Source organism: Podarcis erhardii (genome assembly GCF_964252035.2).
Source record: "Podarcis erhardii genome assembly, chromosome: 4".
NCBI classification, from domain to species: domain Eukaryota; kingdom Metazoa; phylum Chordata; class Lepidosauria; order Squamata; family Lacertidae; genus Podarcis; species Podarcis erhardii.
Window position 1 is genome coordinate 53,649,880 of NC_138508.1, and position 19,412 is coordinate 53,669,291.

General features: G+C 41.4%; 2 protein-coding genes and 1 long non-coding RNA gene across 5 annotated transcripts in view; 1 reads left to right on the forward strand and 2 right to left on the reverse strand.

Moving 5' to 3' along the window:
• URB1 (URB1 ribosome biogenesis homolog) overlaps positions 1–1,391 on the reverse strand; it is a 47,634-nt gene extending 46,243 nt beyond the window's left edge. Inside the window, exon 1 of the mRNA XM_081859249.1 lies at positions 1,044–1,391. Within this exon, the coding sequence (XP_081715375.1) occupies positions 1,044–1,200 (157 nt within the window). The 5' untranslated portion in view covers positions 1,201–1,391. The remainder of the gene's footprint in view (positions 1–1,043) is intronic.
• Positions 1,392–6,889: 5,498 nt separating this feature from the next.
• Positions 6,890–19,412, forward strand: part of EVA1C (eva-1 homolog C) — a 42,531-nt gene continuing 30,008 nt past the window's right edge. Inside the window, exon 1 of one of the 3 annotated variants that reach the window (XM_081859294.1) lies at positions 6,890–7,502. Coding sequence is in view for 1 of the 3 variants with exons in the window: in XM_081859292.1 (XP_081715418.1) it covers positions 7,962–8,091 (130 nt within the window). In the remaining 2 variants the exon portion in view is untranslated. Of the gene's footprint in view, positions 7,503–7,742; positions 8,092–8,496; positions 8,595–19,412 lie in introns of those variants that run through there. The other 2 variants (XM_081859292.1, XM_081859293.1) reach the window with 2 other exon arrangements.
• The window catches only part of LOC309340502, a 44,509-nt gene continuing 36,582 nt past the window's right edge, over positions 11,486–19,412 (reverse strand). The window contains exons 3-7 of the long non-coding RNA XR_014156043.1: positions 17,198–17,370; positions 15,752–15,971; positions 14,557–14,639; positions 13,663–13,741; positions 11,486–13,358 (exon numbers count right to left, since the gene is read on the reverse strand). This is a non-coding gene — a long non-coding RNA (uncharacterized lncRNA). The remainder of the gene's footprint in view (positions 13,359–13,662; positions 13,742–14,556; positions 14,640–15,751; positions 15,972–17,197; positions 17,371–19,412) is intronic.

Consider the following 19,412-nt stretch of genomic DNA (forward strand, 5'->3'; position numbering starts at 1 on the left):
AACTGTGCACTTCTAGTGCAATATATAAACATTCAGTCCCATTTTGTGCTCTGCATTAATCAATATGCAGATATTTAGCAGTGTTTGCTAAAATAACATAAAATGTGCAGTTGCTGCCCAAGGATTGGTGTTAATTTACACAACAATGTTAAAATGATTTTAGCTGTATTTAAGCTAAAATGGGATTGTTACGGGCTGTACTTTTTACACTGCATTGCCATTTAATTCAAACGTTTACATTTACCCTTTCAGACACTACTGTATATACATACTAACAGATGATTACATTTCATGCATGTGATGAAGCAGGCACTACTAGACCATCCCATGATAAATGTGCTGAGTCTTTAAGGTGCCACAAAACTCTGTTGCCTTTAATGAATCTGCAATCCCTTGTGCAATAAGAACTTGCAACAAGGGAACCACTTGAATTAACTGCGTAAATGGAAAAAAAACTGTGTTTGAAATAACTAATCCCCTACAACTATGCAGATTGCTACTCTTTTCTTTCAAAAAGGGCTATTCTGATGGACAAGCCTTGCGGGGCGGCGGGGGGGGGGGAATCTCTGCGACCTGCATCTTTCTCGAAGGAGCGGTTAAAGTTAATTAGCGAGCATCCAATTTTGGTGGAAAACTGAGCATTGCAACTCTCTGGGGTGGCGAAGCAGTACTCGGCTATATAAATCAGAAACAAAGGGGGGGGGGAATCTGGGGGAGTGGTGGTGGGGGAAAGGTAGGCTACGCTATTGCCCAAGGATAACTGCTTGGCCCTTGCCCAGACACGGATTCGCAGTGCTTTGACCCCCAGGGGTCGGGGAGAATAATAAATAATAAATAATAAATAATATTATTATTTATTTATATCCCGCCCTCCCCAGCCGAAGCCGGGCTCAGAGCGGCTAACAACAATAAAAGTAACACAGTTTGCATAAAATCAATTAATTGAAATGCATTCTAAAATCAATTCATTCTAAAGAAAAGGATAAGGAGTGGCGGAGGACAAGCAACCGATGTGGCGAACACGTGGGGAAAGCAGCCCTCACCCTTCATGGCGGCGCTGGGGTCGCGCAACGTGGACTTGAACTGGGTCCCGGTGAGCTCCGCTGCCTCGCTGCCACGGGCCCGCTTGGGCAGCGGCGGCGGCGGCTTCTCCTTCTCCTGCCGCTTGGCCGAAGCCGGGCTTTTGCGCTTGGCGCCCATGACCAGGAGGAACCGCGACCAGAGATGGAAGCCCGGCTTTGCCTCGCGGCTCTCCGCGGCAGCCGGAAGCGAGCCAGCCGCTGTTCTTCCCCCAGGAAACGGACAAGCGAGATGAAGGTTCCGCTTTAGGCCGCTTAGGGAACTTCAGAGGAAGCCGCTGAAAGGAGTCCTTCGGAGTCCAGGGACCAAGAGGCCGAAGCCGACAGCGGCCCCTTCTGCTTCTTCGGATGCAGCCGCCATCCCAGCTCCCTCTTTGTCCTTCTACTTGTGTCGTCCCCGCCCGACGTCTTCGGACTCCAGCGGCTGCAAGGGGTGGCGGGTGCAATGGATCTGCCTCGGGAGAAGCGCAACAGGTTCCCCTGTCGTGCCACAGAGGCTTTTCCGCTGGTTGCTGCCATACGAAGTGAGCAGTGCACGAGGGCGCGCACGCTCTAGGGGGCCCACCGAACCTAGAAATCTTAAATTAGGATGCCCAAAAAACTCCGTTCTGCACACTAAGTTAGAATAGCATTGGTTTGTGTTTGTTTTTTTTCTCTGACAAGTGTTTCTACTTCCGAAGCTTATCCGCTGTTACGATCGAAAGAGATTCATAGCGGGGATTTCTTGGAGGCTAGTGGTGTCAGCGTGAATAGCTTATGCCATCGGACTTTCTGCTACTTTTGAATTCGTTTGAATTCAACTCTGGTCTTCAGTGATACGCTTTCCTGCGCCGGTGCCTGTTTTTTCTCTGCCTGGCAACCGTAGTTGTTTATATTTTAAGAACACAGTGGTAACTTAGAGGCTCACCTCCTGCTGCTGTGTGCTTTTCGTTTATCATGGTTTCTCAAATGTTTGCCTAAACTCTCCAAAGTGGAGCTTTATATGTTTCTAGAAGCATTAGACTGCCACATATAAATGCTGCTGTTAGCGGAGTGAGGTGGCAAATGGGTTTTCTATACCCTTATGTGTGCTCTCTCCTGCCCACATTTGTTTTCCTTGTTGTCTGGACACATGGTTCTGCATTTAGTATTACATCACTGGTAGTATTTTGTTATTTTTATCTTTCTGCATTATGTCTGATAAAATAAAAAACTTCCATGCTAGCGGAAATGTGAAAAAGAAAGTGGAGGTTGCTAAACTACAACTCACATCATCCCTGGCCATTGGCCATGCTTACTGGGGCTAATGGGAGTTGAAGTTCACCATCATCTGGACAGCCAAAGGCTCCCCAACCCTGGCAGAGTGAAATGAATTTGCTAGCAGAAGATGTGATGGCCACCAGTTAGGACATCTTTAAAAGAAGGCTGACAGATTTGTGGAAGATAAGGCTATCAATGACTGCTAGGCATGAAGGTTATATACTTCTTTCAGAATTGGAGGCAGTATGGCTCTGAATACCAGTTGCTGAGAAATAGCAACAGGAGAGTGCTATTGCCCTTATACCCTGGTTGTGGACTTCTCATAAGCATCTGGTTGGCTGCTGTGAGGAACAAGATGCTGGCTAGATAGGTCTTTGTTTTGATCTAGCTGAGCTCTTATGTTTGGCCCCTTCCAGCCCCGCTATTCTCCAGGAGTATACATAGTCAAAAGTGTCCCCCCCACCACCACCATTTACACAAAAACGTACCCTTACATTCCATGTTAATTGTTTCAGAATAACTAAGGTTGCAGTCATAAACACAGCTGCCATGGAGTAAGTCCCATTGAACTCAGATATGTTTCTGTTAAGACATGCTTAGGATTGCACTGCACAGCCTTAAGCAGCACTCTTCCACTTCCGCACTAATTCTAAACTGTTTATTGGCTTAAAATGTTCCCTTGAGATTTATTACAGTTGAAAAGGTTAAATTATCATGCAGGCATGATACTCAAAACACCTTTTGAACTTTTTACTGCTAAGAGAGCAGAATGTAAAATTAATCCTTGTAAATGAGAGCCACATATTTCAAGTTTCTCCCCTTCTTCATCCATTGTTGGTTATAGTTACTTACATGTATTTACTTCCTTGTGAAACATGTCTATGAACCTAGCAGTGTTTATATTTTTCCAAGTAGTATTTAAGAGGTGTGGTCTGCTAGTCTGTTTTTTGTATCCAGGGTCTACGAGATTAGTGTATTAAATTTGATTCTGCAATCAAGTCGATATACAAAGTGAATGTAAATCTTACTCCAGCTAGAATGTATATTCAGTTGTATCGTTTACAATGCAGTGGGCATACACTTTACATGTTATTAAAACTAATCAATTCCTCACCCCATCGTTAGTTATGAGGGACTTCTTCACAAGCAATACCATCTTGTAAACTTTTTTATTTTGTATTTTTGTTTACTTATATTGGAGTTAGGTTTATTTCCTTGCTGATTGTGCATTATGAATCCAGCTATATGAATCAGCTATATGAATCCAGCATGCCTATCCCACACCACCACCACAACAGCAAGGCAATCCTGCATAAAGTCTACTTATAGGAGAGCAATAGATTGTGTTACTGGTCTTGGATAAAAATTACACAAGCATCATGCTAAGGATAATGTGCACACAAATGTTACACACACACGTTCTAATAGTGTTTTATTAATGTGTTTTAAAAGGGAGAGAGAAAAGATTTGACACTGCATTCCCAAAACATCACTGTATGTTAACACAGTACAATCCAGTTAACAATAAGCACTTTTATTTCTATTGATTTTTGCCTACAGGTCTGCCATTGAATTCAGTAGGGCTAAAAACCTTGGTTGGATCATATTCATATAATGCAGTGAAAAAGTGAATAAAATAATAACCTCCAGGAGAAATAGTGAAAATCTTTCATCAACATAGTCTTCATAAAATAAATGAGGATTATTTGTACAGCAGGGAATACAATTAAAATGTTGTAGGAAGCTACATCAGACATAAAATAAAACCTGCCAGCAGGCTAATGTATATCATATTGCTACTTCAATAAAATGAAGAAAGCATCTGGAAACCATAGGGGAAATGTTAGGCTCTAGTAACAGCAGTTGCAAACAGTTAATTTAGGACCCTTAATTATACTGAGTTAAATAAAACCACCCTAGAGTTGAGCCAGGCCGCAGTCCTTTACAGTAGACATGCCTAGGATTGTACTATTAATTAACTTTTAGAACTTGAATGAACAATCCCCTATCATTATTAATTCAAAGCTTTAACTAAAAGGAAATCTGTTTTTCTTCATTGAAAGATGCAAGGGCACGAAGAACAGAATCACTGCAATTTTTTAAATTTTAATTTTATACAGTAATGTATATGAAAAATAGAATTTGTGGGACTTTTGTTAATAGTTCTGATATATATATATATATATATGAGAAAAGTTGTCTTGGAATGCTTTGTTTATTCCCATTTCCATAGAAACGGAGACTGAGTCTGCAAACATGGGGTGCCTTGTTTTAAATAACCACCATATAGTGATTATTTTAAACTACTTGCTTTGTTTCAACTAGCCATGACATTCATTTCCATAGAAACAGAGCCAGAAATGGCAGCTGAGTCGTTAAAACTTTTGGGGGGAAGATTTACTTGGTGTCAAAGTGCAGGGAATGAAGTACTTTAAAATGGTCTCACTGGTGAGAAACTTCTGTAATTGGATTCAGACAAACAGAAATTTATCAGGCAAAGGAAGAGACTGAGATATTTAAGAGAGTTGAAGGCATATCAGCAATCTTAAAAAAGTAGTGATAGACCTCCATAACTTAAAGTGCTATTACAGTCATGGTGAGCCTGGCTGTAAATTTATCTATAATCTACATTTTCAGGTTCCTCATGTTTTTCTGACTGTTGCCTTAGAAAGAAAAAACCAGACAGTATCAATTTCATTTGTGTTAATATTGATTAAGCAAAGGTTGGATGGTCATCTGTCATGGATGTTTTAGTTTAGATTCCCGCATTGCCAAGGGTTGGACTAGATGACCCCTGAAGTCCCGTCCAATTCTATGATTCTATGAAAATGTGACATGAGTTTTAAGTTGGAAGAAAGGGATTGAGAAAGAGCCAGTGTAGTATAGAAGGTAGACTAGAAGCTGGGAGACCCAGGTTCGAATCTCTACCTAGACCTCACTACATGACTTAGTCATTGTCTCTAAGTCTACCTGGCAGGGTTGCTGTGAGGATAAAATGGGAAGTATTGTGTACACCACCTTGAGCTCCTTGATGAAAGGTGGAATATAAATGTAATAAAGAATAAAACATAGACATAATATGAAACTGCTATTCTGATTATGTTTTTATTAACATTTATAGACTGCCCTAAGAGTTCTTAGGGTGGCCTACATCAACAGCACAATATAAAATTCAGTAGGAAGGAAAATTTAAAACTGCATAAAAACTTAGTTGCAGAATTTAAAAACCGCTTTAATAATAATAATAATAATAATAATAATAATAATAATAATAATTTATTATTTGTACCCCGTCCATCTGGCTGGGTTTCCCCAGCCACTCTGGGCGGCTTCCATAAAAACCAAAAATACACTAAAATATCACAGATTAAAAACTTCCCTGAACAGGGCTGCCTTAAGATGTCTTCTGAATGTCAGGTAGTTATTTATCGCTTTAACATCTGATGGGAGGGCGTTCCACAGGGCAGGCGCCACTACCGAGAAGGCCCTCTGCCTGGTTCCCTGTAGCTTTGCTTCTCGCAATGAGGGAACCGCCAGAAGGCCCTCGGCGCTGGACCTCAGCATCCGGGCAGAACGATGGGGGTGGAGACGCTCCTTCAGGTATACTGGGCCGAGGCCATTTAGGGCTTTAAAGGTCAACACCAGCACTTTGAATTGTGCTCGGAAACGTACTGGGAGCCAATGTAGGTCTTTAATAAGAGACAAGGGAAATGAAAAACATTGTGTTTGCCTGGCATGATTGCATGCAGAGCTATCATGCAGGGTTCTTGGTAGCAAAGAGGCCTATGTGTGTAGCCTTTCTGGTGTAGATGTTCATATTCAATGCATGGACATCAGAGGTTACTGTTGACATCTGTCTGTCTCAGGAGACAATGGAGGAGTGTGCTTTGGGGGTGAAGTCAAATCGTTGGGGAGTTACAGCACCAGTTGTGGCTGTAGAAACCTCTGTGGGAGAGACGTGAAGGGACTAAAGTAAAAATATACACTGGTATCATTATAAATACACACCAACTATTACCAAATAGTAACACAAAGCATTTAGAGGCTATATTGAGAGGTGCTGAAGAATTGCAGAAGACTATACTACTTGTCCAATACTAACTGCAACTATTAAGAATAAGTTGTACAAACTATTAAGAATAGTTGTACAAACTTGCAGTACTTTATTAAATGTTGGTAAACTGTGCAAATGTATCTTCAGCATCACTTGCATCAGCAGTCTCCAACGTCATCACGGCCATTGCCACTGGTGAAGGATCATTACATGTTACAATATACATACCTGAAGTGTGTTAATTCTTACACAGAAATGTTTTCATGATAGGAATTTAAGTTTCATTTCAAAGCCGGGAGTATAGGGTTTTGTTTTGTTTTTTCTTGAGCAGAAATTATGGCTTGTGCTTGTATGTATCCTGGGGAAATGCAGGTACACCTTGCTTCACACAGTATGGTTCCCCCCCCCCCCCAGTCCTCATCACCCTATTGGAAAAACTCTACACCACCAACTGTGAAGTGTTGTGCCAATGTTTTTATTTCACCATGAGTGACAAAGCAGACCATGTTCTGAGAGTGTACATTGATACTAGGAGGCGAAATAATACGTGACTCTCCTGTGCTTTCTATCCAGCATTTGCAATGCAATTTATAGATAACATACTAAGAAGTTTAATGGGAAAAGGATTGCAGCCCTAGTTCCATTTTCACCTGCTTGCTGGTGCACAATGCAATCCTATATATGTCTACTCCGAAACAGGCTGCAGTGAGTTCCAAGTGGAGTTTCGCCCAGCCCTTCCTAGGAAGGCCCTTCCTAAACAAATCCGTCAAGGTAACCTACTGAGCTATCGAGGCTGATAAAGATAAACCAGTTGAGAACAAAAGAATAAGTATAATAACATTCACACGTGCGCACCAAAACCACAACCTCCCCAGACGTTTGACGCAGAAGGCTTTAATTGGCGGCGTCTTCTGTCTGAAAGTTACCAGATCCTGGTCCTCGCTTTCAAAGCAGCAGCAGTCCTCAGAATGGCTGTGGCGTTTTCCTTTTATTTATTCGCTGCTGTGCTAAGTGCCTTCCGTGCTAATCTTGCAAACTTTTGGGGAAAAGTTGAGGGGCGGGAATGGTAAAGCGGAGAGAGAGAGAGAGAGAGAGAGAGCGCAGACAGGAATGAGGCTGAGAGGGAGCAGGTGATGTATACTAATCGGGACGAGGGCTGGGAGGTGCTGCGTGGTCGGCACCCAGCGACTGGCTGGCTGGCGTTGGCTTTTCGACGCCAGTGCCAGCGGCGGCTCTTCCCTTTCGCTGCCACCCCTGCGCGCTCGCTCGCGCTCTCTCTCTCTCTCTCTCTCTCACACACACACACACACACACACAGCGCCTCATACGCACTTCACTTTTCCAGCCGGGGGCCAGTCAGTGCTCGCTGAGAGGGACTTCCTCTTCAGGGAAAGAAGCTGCGCGGGGACTTTTCCCCTTTCCCTGTCAGGAGCCTTGCCCTTTCCTTCGCTCGCTGAGGCGGCGGCGTCCCCATTCCCAGGAAGGACAGGGACGCACACTCTTTCTTTCTTTTTCTCTGTCTGTCTCTCTTTCTCGGCTGGGGGCCGGAGCCGTCATGTGACCGGCTTGGGCTGCAGGGACCCCGCGTCATGAGTGAACTGGAGGCTGCTGGGCAGCATCCAAGCCGGCGCCAGGTAGAGCTCAGGCTGCCGCTCAGCCTCCTCTCCTGCCTGCTCCTGGTCTGGACCAAAGAGATCGCGGCGCTGGCGGACTTCTCAGGTAAGGGCAACAACCTCTGCGCCGGGTGGGCTACTGGCCAGCCCCATCTCAGCAGCATCGCCGGGCAGGGCGGCCAGCAGGCAGGTGGGCGCGGGCAGCAGCAGCGAGGGGAGCCTCCCTCTGAAACGGGCTGGGTGGTTGAACAGCTGGCATATAGGCACACTGCAGAGACGGCGGTTTTCCTTTTTCTTCACCTAAGGCAGGAAATTCAACAGGTACCTGATTCCTCCTGCACAGAATTCTGTACAAAACTTTGTTCCGTAGTGCAGCTACTTAAGGCTCTATTGGGGGGAAGGGAAGATAATTTCTAATACAAAAGTATTTATATATTTTGCTTAATGCTTAAACCCATGCTCAGCTTATTTAGTTTTTTGCAATCTGATTCAGGAGGGAGAGAGAGAAGGGTTTTTGCCAGGTGAACACAAAACATTTCCAAGAAAAACCAACTTCATTAAAGATCTTGAACTGATAATGCTTTTGAAGTCCATTACCAAAGCTGCCAGGTGCTGTACATTAGCTAGGGTTGCTATACTCATTACTTGGAGAATCCAGTGTCTCTTACCATAGGCAAAGTAATGTTCTGCCCACCATTTAATCCCCACAACCAACACCTATGGAACTGGAAGTGTAGGTGAGTTCCCAATGAACCTGAACCAAGATCCATTTCATTTTATAAAAGGGAGTACTGGATGTGCTTCATTGGTAGACTGCATGCTGTGAATGAAGATGAACTATCTGGAATGCTTAGCTGCTGCGGTATAGAAAACCCCCATATTGTCAAATATTGCTGCCTACATCATTTTGACAGCTGAGCTTGTGCCAGCACCGGTACATGGGGCCCATAGGGATGGGATGCAGTGAATGAATACATGTGACCCCGAAGAAATGACCAGATGCATGGTGTGCAGCTGCTTGCTTAGGCGTGTGTTTGCGAGGCTTTAGGTAGCTCAAGGCCAGGAAGGAAGGCTGCAGCCTAGAATAGTATCACTGTAAGTGGGTGCAGGTTCATGGCTAGACTAGAATGGCTCATCAAGGGTAGAGGATGTGCTTTGAAAGATTTGCCATGCAAGCTTAAGAAAGCTACATTCATAAGTAAATGTCCTGGAAGATATAGTCTGCAGGAACCCAGACCAAAGGCACATATAGACAAGATCATGGTGTATGAATTATTTGCTGCTGAAAACTCTTCAGAACTAAAGTAGTCAGAAAGCTTTAAAAACCAACAAACACATCAGCACAGAACCAAAGAATGCTATTTTAGTACTTGCTGTTGTGTGCAGAATGAAAACTCTAGCCAACTTAAGAAACCTAAACATGAAACAAGGCAGAAATTATTTTGAATTAATTTAGACTGAAATAGCATCATACTGATGATCTTGTATATGTGCTCTATGAATTATAAAACTTTGAAATTGTGAATAGCATTGTTCTAAGCATATGATAGAATTGTTATATTGACATTATTGCCCCAATTTAGATACAATGATATACGGTATGTATGTTCCTCTGAGTCGCTTTCAACTCTACAATTTTATGACTCTTATGTTTAACTGAGTTACCTGAATTGTGGATAAATAGATACAGTACTCAATACTGTACATGGTTTGCTCAGAGGTCAGTCACATTGAGTTAAATGAGACTAACACCTAAGTAAGTATGCGTAGGACTACTGTGTTGATCAAGTGAAAGGTTAAGGTGTTTAAACTGGGGTTGGGGTTTCACAGCAACTGGAACACTTAAAACACAGCAGAGGAATAAGGCATTCAGTACTGTTTTGGTGGGACTTGCTGACAAATAATATTATTATTACTATTACACCAAAACAGGCTTCTAGAGAAACCATTAGCACGGCTTAAGTGTAGCAAAACTCAGACCTCCACTATGAAGCCAAAGGGCAAATATGAGTCAATGGGAATTCAAAGATTTTCCTCACCCACACACAAGCATTAAAAAAGATCCATGTATTAACCCTGTAGCCTTGAAAAGGAACACAACTTAATCAAGACTGCTAGATCTGCACAAGAAATGGACAATAAGAACATGGTTCTTATTCTTCCCCTCTCCCCTGAAAGTAACATTACAGCATTACAAGGCTTTGGTAATTAATAAGTACCTTAAATAAAATATAAAAGAGAAAGCATAAGAGACAGCCTAGTGCCACTTTTCAAGATTTAGTCTCTGCCTTGCTATGCTGTAGGCAGCTTTTTAAAAAATTACTCCTATGATCGGAGTTTCCTAGCTGGTTGCCAGAATTATATTTATGGCCTGCATTGGCAATCTGGCAAACCCTGAAATGAATGGGATCAAAGTTAATTGCAACTAGCTTGATTTCAATGGGATTTAAGCCTAAATTAAGGGCCAAACTAGATGTGATCCGTGCCACATAATTTGGCTTTGTGTAGCTGCTTTTTGTTTAACAAAATTTTCAATAGGAACTTTCCTCCCATTGCAAATAGCAAGCAAAGATGGAGGCTGATTCCTATCATGTCAGGGTTAAAGCCAGCTCCCCTACCACAATGCCATGGCCCCAATCCAGCTCAGCCTTCACCCTGGGCTATTTGTTAAAAATAAACTGCACAAGGCTACTGCTACATGGCAAATATTACATGTAGTTCTTTTGTACTGAGCTCTGTAAAAGCTGCAGAACTACTTGAGCCAGTAACATAAGGTCTAATGATGGACCAGTGCAAATTTGAATGTGAAATGATCCCTTGCATTGAAAGAAAGGTTATCATCATTTCCTTGAGCTACAACCTCTATACATGCAATACATGTAAGACTGGGTTGTAAGTCTTTAAAAAGGTAAAGGACAACCCATGACAGTTAAGTCCAGTCGCGGATGACTCTGGGGTTGCGACGCTCATCTTGCTTTACTGGCCGAGGAAGCCGACTTTTGTCCGCAGACAGTTTTTCCGGGTCATGTGGCCAGCATGATTAAGCCGCTTCTGGTGAAACCAGAGCAACGCACGGAAACGCCATTTACCTTCCCACCAGATTTATCCCACCTATTTATCTACTTGCATTTTTGGCATGCTTTTGAACTGCTAGGTTGGCAAGAGCTGGGACAGAACAATGAGAGCTTACCCTGTTGCGGGGATTCGAACTGCCAACCTTCCTATCGGCAAGTCCTAGGCTCAGTGGTTTAGACCACAGCGCCACCCGCATATTACTTGCATCTAATTCCAGGATAGAGAATATTGGATATGATCCAATATTCCAACACCAGGATATGATCATAAACTATGATGCTATGCTGGCATGCATTGCAGGGTATTTTATTTGGCACTGCACATGGATGTACTAGAGTAAATACTCATAAACAATGTGCCAAGTTTTTTTTCTTTCTTTCTTTCTTTCTTTCTTTCTTTCTTTCTTTCTTTCTTTCTTTCTTTCCAATAGGACTCTGGTTTTGAAGTGCCTAAGGTTATAGTTCTTGGAAACAATCTCTGTTTAAATTAGTGGAACTTACTGTTCCAGCAGGGCAGTCCTATGGTCCCAGTATGCTGAGTAGCCACTAAACTAGGACTAACATTGACATAACATTGTCATGAGCCTATGCCAAACCAGCAGCAGAGTCAACACCACAACAATAACTTGAGCAACAAACGCTTAATGTAGCAACATTGACCATAGTAACCTATGTAATACCCCCATAGTAACCTTAGCAACTCCACAACCAACTACTGATGACATCCTCATGTTATCCATGTGCAAGGGCACCCACCAGAATGCAGCAACCACATCCTCGCCTTATCAAGTATACACAAAGTGCAGAAGCATGCTCCAAGGAGTAGACAACTGCACAATCTATGGCCTGAATTGCCAGGAGGAATGTGTGTAGAATACAGAGGTTCCCCAGAAAAAGAGTTCAAGTCCTGCTGGGGTGCCAATGATTTCATACACATGCAATTTTAATGTTGCACAGAGCATGTACATGTGCACACAGACACATGGAGCTGAAGGAAGCCTATAAGTGGGATCTAGGAAGTTGGTCAGAATTAAGAGGGTAAGTCTGAGTCAGTGAAGATTGTAGTAGCCCAGGCAAAGTCCCAGCCTGAGCAGAGAAACCTTACTATTAAGGCAAATCAAAGGCCAGCCTGGATGCTTGGAGCTCATCCAGTACCTGCAATTGCTTTATTGTTGTGACTGGAGGGGGAAATGGTGGGTATGTGAGGCATTTTTTGTGGGCATAATGCTATGCCATCGGGGCTTTTTTCATCAGTTCCTGCACCTTTCAGGTGGATGCCATTGCCATTATAAGAGAACAAGGAAGGTGCTCATGGTGAGTTCTGGCACCTCTTTTCCTATAAAAATAGCAGGGTATGCCATCATAATTGGTAGGATCAACCACTGAATGAATATAGGATTCTGGCTAAGGTTCATTTCAGCCTCTCTCCAGTGGCCTCTCAAACTGCGAAGGAATCACTACACAGACATTATTTACTGACAGCATAGCTCTGTGGTTTAAGAGCTTTGAAGTATCCTGTACTACCCAGGGGGCATAACTTGAAGTTATGATTGCCTGAGGGCACTCTCAGGCTACTTATTATAATGTATAGAGACTCCCCTACATCAGCGGGGCTATTCTGAAGTAAAAATATTGTGACCAGCAGCTTAATGATTATGGAAATCAAATACCTGTTCCTAAACTATGTACATGCTTGTTCACACATTCTCGGTTAGGGGGTGGAATTCAGAGTTTTCACCCTGCAATAACTGTTGACTTATAGGGAAAATAGATACATATTTATAGAGAACACTGTTTATGTTTAAAATAAAATGATTTGAATATGAAAATTTCTATATGTACTTGGGGGGGGGTGAGTGGGGGAAGGAGGGAGGGAAGTCCTGTTGCAAGTGGAAATCCTGGCACTGACAGGGTGGTGACTTAGCACTGTACGTATTGGATACAAGCCAGTTGCTATAATTGAAAAAGAAATAGACCTTACCACTTTGAGGAAGACTGTGACTAGGTCACTCAGTCTGCTTCAAGCCCCTGCTGTCCCTCCCTTTAACTCAGACTTGGACATGGCAGCCCTTAAACAGAGGACTGTCCTCTGTGAAGTAGGACATGTGGCCACCCTAATAGCATGCTCAGAAAAATACAGATTGCATTATCAAACTCAAATCAGCATCTAGACTACATTTTGAAATGGGATACTTACTGCACCAACTATTTTGTGATTGGATTTCATGGGAAAGTCTTCCGTTGACTGCTATGAGCTGGTAAACGCTGTAGGCCTTGCCGCAAGGTCCTCCTGTATATGCTGTCCTTCCGAAGGCTGCAATCTGCAGACCCATAACGTGATGCATGTTTGTTCGGATAAAAAATGGTGCGTAGAATTATTGAAGCATTGATCTGTTCAGCAGGAATTAACCTTCGTTATAAGAGAGATAAGTTATGCCCCAAATAGGCATACAAGTCTTTCGGTTATAAGATTTTTAAAAAAATACATAAATGTAATCCTTAGTTTTAACCAAGCAGAGTTAGAAGTCAAATACTCTTTGCCTCTTAAAGAATTACAAGCAGCATTACAGTATTATAAATATTTAGCATCTAAAGTTTCTGACCTGCCTCAAACTTTCTCTTCCTTTTTCAGCAGCAGAGGGTAGATTTTCATAAGCTCGGCTGAGTTTGTGAAAGCAAATCCTTTTAAAGAGACAGTCTCTAACAATGAGTGCAGTTAGTGATACCAAGTGTCATTGATCTCTCTCTCTCTCTCTCTCTCTCTCTCTCTCTCTCTCACACACACACACACACACACACAGACACATGAACAGCAGCTTAATGATTTTGAAAATCAAATACTTGTTCCTAAATTATGTAAATGTCTGTTCACATACTCTCAGTTGGAGGAGGGGGTCCAGAGTTTTCATCCTGCAGTAACTGTTAACTTATAGGGAAAATAAATACATATTTCTAGAGAACACCATTAATGTTTAAAATAAAATGATTTAAATATGAAAAAATATATGTACTTGGAGGAGGGAAAGCGGGGGACATATGTGTGTGTGTGCATGCACACATTTTTTGGTTAAGAAAAACTGTAAAACTTCATCTGACAGCAAAATCCTTAGGTGATGCAATGAACCTGTACTTGGAAAAAATAAATAAAAATTACAGTTTGAGAAATTCAAAGAGTTAATCAATTGTGGAACAGTTATCTGTAACAGGTTCCAGTAATGAGAGATTAATGGTGCACATAGAGTTGGGGGGAAAAAACCTTGCTTAAGCCCTTTCTTCTCTGCACAGATCTTGAGCTTTCAAATTAAGATTATCAAGTGGCATACTTTCCTGGGTCGTTGATTTTTCCACTCTATGTGGTTTTAGCATCAGTACTGTATCTCAGCAGACTTGGTACTGGACTCCCCACCCCAACACTTACCATCACCACTCTACAAAAAATTATTTGCCTGCTATGACAGCTGGATGAAATGATTGCAAATTTAATTACTTTTGCTCACCTTTGAAACATGCGAAGTTCACCTGTTAGCCTGAGCTGAATGTGGTTCATGTATTAAAGACAAAATATCCACTTTTCAGAGGCCTAAGGAACAGATACCATTTACATCACCATTTGCAAAGGATGTGTTAAACAAGACTATTTAATACTGTACAGGTTGTTGTTGGCGTGTCAGTTCAGAAGATTGAACACATTTTTAAACAGCAGAAGTTGATACAATAAGTTTATCGCTTTCTTTCTATCTCCAAGGTTGCAAACTGAAATTGTAATTGAAATCATTGTTACTTAGAGTACATTTTGCATTCTGATCCTAAAACATTGATTAGAAGTAATCCCTGAAGATTTAAATCGGTTTTCCTTTCAGGTTAAGCACAATTAAGGCCAGTTTTTTCTTCCTTTGTGATTTCCACATAAACATACTTCGGAAGTTCTGCTGAAATTTCTAGGCTCCATTTCCAAGGATATGTGTTTAGGGGAAAGTATCTCTTATAATGTTTGAAGGGATGTATATGGTTGTTAGGCAGTTTATGACTTACAGCAGCTGCCCATCTCTGTACCTGTGATGCACAGGTCATATTCTGCCAGTGTTTTGGCAGTTTTTCTATAGATACTGATCTCCATGAATGAAAATGCGATCTATGAAGTTACATAGCACCTTTACTTGCAGAATCTACATAAACTACATCCCTGCTAGTTGTGCATTCATATTCTTACTATTAGGTTCCACCCAGCTTGTAAAAAATGTACATGTGTCTTATAAGAGGATCATCTTTCTTGCAGTTTGCACTTTTTTGAAAATCCAAGTATCTAACAATTCAGATATTTCTTTTAAAAAAAACTGGAGAAAGAAAGCTGGATTCAGATCAGAAAAGGGCTGACATCATATGCATGCAAATAATGAGTACTATTATTCACTATATTTGAATTCCAAAGAAACAAAGATCCATATGTAATCCATACATCTTCATTATTTGTTGCTATTATAAGAATGCATCCCATATGTGCCAGGAATTACAAAATAGTGTACAGATCTCCTTTGAAATTTTGTTTCCCATTTGTTGTAATAACTGATTTGATGTGCTTCCACGTTTTTGAAACAAGAATGAAATGGTAGAACATTGAGCAAATGCTTGATTCTTAGCCGTTTACTAAGGCTGCAATAATGTGCACACGTAACTGAAATGAGTGGGACTTACTTTTGAGTTAACATGCATTGGATTGCTCTGTAAATGCGGTTTGTTTGTTGAACTGGGTGTTTTTCTCTTTGATCCCATGCCACTAGTCATCTCAAGCACTACAACTATTGCTCTGTGACTCCCATTCATTTCAATGGGACTTCCTTTTGTTTCTTGGGAATACATTCCTCTGCTAACTTTAGCGGACACCACTCTGGCAAGAGAGACACATATTACGTTCCTGTGCAGAGGCAGAGAAATGGCGGAGAAATGCAATTCAGTTCACATTTAAAGATGAACCTAATTCACACTTTCTGAAACAATATGCAAAATGAAACACAGCTGTCCTCTGAAATTTGTACTTATCCAAATTTTGCAGTGCGATTTCCGAGCCAAGAAATGTGTGCAGAAAATACATACGCTAAAGTAAGATGTCATAAAATGTATATATTAGTGGAAACAACATGCAAAATGTATTATATTAGGGGAAATTGTTTTGCATAAAAGTATGTATTCGGCACAACTGCATATTAAAAATATGCATGTTAGGAGAAACACATGCTGAAATGCTGAATAATTTTCACATGGACTTCTTTGCTAAAAAATTGCAAACTGTGGGAAAGTAGAAAACTGAACCTAAGATTGGAAAAATGAGAAACCCTATATTGTGCAGGCGGCTGTCATCACATTATGCATCTCCATGATACTGTCTGTGGCCTCTGGGAACCTGAAATGTTAGCTTGGAGACTTTCACAATATAATAGTAGCCATCTATGCTGAAAGATCTTCCATACATTACAACTGGCATCTGGGTAGCTCATCATGGGAAGCTATTTTCAGTGGCATTCCTCTAGCCAAAGTAATGCATAAGCATATGAAGTGGTCTAATGTTGAGTCAGATTACTGGTCCATGAAGCACAGTACAGTGTCTGGTCTGACTGGTGGTACTTCTCCATGCTTTGGGGCAAAAGCCTTTTCTTGTGCTACAGGAATTGCGGTGCGAAGCGCTATCATTGAGCCATATGCTCCAGAAATCAAGTATGGAATAATATCCACCTAAAAAAGATTCAGCCTGTAAATAATTTCCCTTAAGATCTGCAGTATATCCTTGCAGGTATACCTGAAGAACTGACCTTTTAACTACTGAGTTATAAGTATTTAATAGATACAGGTTTGGCTTAGTTCAGTGCCACTTCTTAAATGACACTTAAACACACATATATACTGCCTGTTCTGTAACACACATCCAAGTAGTGTGCAAAATGCAAATACAATATATTTTTAAAATATATATAATAAATTTAAACCAAAAGCTTAAAATCACTGGCATTATGAGCCACCAAACACCAAGGTGAATAAGTTGGTTTTCAGCATGTACCTCAACTGCAGATTCCGCACATGCTTGGTTTCAGGGTGAGGGGGTTGGGAAAGGCTATTCCAGAGTGTGGGTACCACCACAGAAAATACCTTCTTCCTGGCTGGTTGTTGCCGGATGCATGTCCTTGGCTATGGTACACCTGCACACACCAGGAAACTTATTGGAAAAGGTCTCCTAGCCTTGGCCAACTTGGGCAATATGGGTCAGCTTAAGCACAATTACTTTTTTCATTCTTCTTAATCAGTGTGGTATGAAGATCATCCTGCAAGGAAAGGGACAAAAGTAAAGAGAGGGACAGCATGCAGTAGCTTAGGACATTCTGATTCCAAATGGAAAAGGACTGTTGAAGATGCCAGGAAGCAGGGGATGGAAATAATGAGTCTATAGAATGAGGAAGGCTATTTAAACAAAGGCCAGTGCACAGAGGTGATAATCCCGTCATGTAGTGTCCTAGAGATACTAGGCTGTTCCTTTGAAATTTGCCGTTCTGTTCTACCAAGACAAAAGGTGGCATGTTCCACATGCCAAGCCTTAAACCTTGGCTGGGTTTGAAAGAATGCAATGACAGATAACAGTTTGCATAATTTAAATAAATATTTTCTGTATTGAATTTTATCTAGGCAGGCATACCAATTGTATTTTGCCTATTCAATCCTGTTGATTCTTCCTTCCTCCACTCCTACTTAGAAGAGGTATTAACATCATATTATGGGGAAAGCAACTGTTAAATGTTCTAAGGTGAACAAAAGACTGCATTCTTGGCTCAGGTTCAACTGTAGTGTAATTCAATGTTATCTTTGGTTCAGAACAATTACACCAGATATAGAGACACTTGACTTTGGACATGAGTGTGTTCAAAGGCAATGCTGAAGTAATCCACATGGCATGTTACATGTGTTGTTCAAAAATTTGGAACCTATAGAGAACCTATACTACAAAGCTGCAAACCCCGCAAAAGAGATGCTAATGCAACATGTTTTATATTTTTCACCACAGCAGTTCCCACTGCCAAAGTGAGAAAGCACTGAACAGCAGCTTCACTTGTTAGTCAAAGTTGCTGTAGCAAAAGGAATCAAGCACAGTTCTGGTGTGCACACACACTGCTTTTTGGATTATGGCTGCATGTGGATGTTTCTGAACTAAAAAAAACTACAACTTTTGTTGTCTGCACTGCTGCTCAGTAACAGATATTTGAGAACTGCACATTCTGATGATTGCCATTGAAAGCTAGACTTTCAAAGTGAACATCTATCTCCACATCACAAAGGGTTAAGACAATGCCAGCTACTGGCAAAATGCCTATATTTGAAAAGAAGACTATTGTATAGGAGTGCTTTCCCCTGTGTGGCAATGCTGCCTGTCCTGTTGCCACTGTGAGAATGTGCATTGACAACCCACACTGCAAGAATTTGAGTAATGTTTACAATCCACAGCGAAAACAGAAAAGAAGATGAAGATAAAGCGTTAGCATTGTGTGCTATTCTTGGCTGGCTTGCTAACAGAAGGACAGAGGAGCATGGGGAATATCAGAAAAATTAACCAATGCAAAATTTAAAAAGGGGGAGGAGTAAGTTCATAAAATAATATGAGAAACCATAATGTAGGCAAAGACTACTGATTTGCTGAGCAATTTTTTTATGCTAAACCGTAGAGATGGAGTCTCCAGCATGATGCCCTGGGACACCATGACAGCCTCAAACAGCTGCCATGGTGCCCATTAAGACACCTGTCCCTCCCATTTTTTTTATTTAAGTTGGCTTCTGTTGTTGTTAGGGTAGGGGTTGTTTATTTTTTCTCTGTTTTATTTGCTGTGGGGTATATATAGGTGATTAGTCATTGGCAATTTCTGAACATCAGCTGTTTATCTTCTGTGAAATGGGTATTTTGTGGAGCCAACGAGTTTGTCAGATTTCCAAATGTGCCCATAGGCACAAAATGTTAGTGAACTCCTACTCTAGAGAATGCAGAATAGTGGTAGATACTGAGGGTTTCAGATCAAATGACACTTTTGTACTGTCAATTTGGGTCTTATCCTGTCTAGTAAATTGTTCTCAACAGCAAAGACCCCATTACTGAGCAGAGAGAGCCCACTGGGTGGCATTCAACTAAGTTTTACTTAGAGCAGACTCTCTGAAATGACTAATTTAGGGGCATTAATTTCAATAGGTCTACTCTGAGTAAAACCTAGTTGAATCCCTCACACTGTATTTAATTCATTCAGTATCACAAATGTGAGGCACTGTGGAAAGGGGTAATAAAATTTATGTTACCATGGTAGCCAGACAAGCTTTCTTTGAGGTTGCA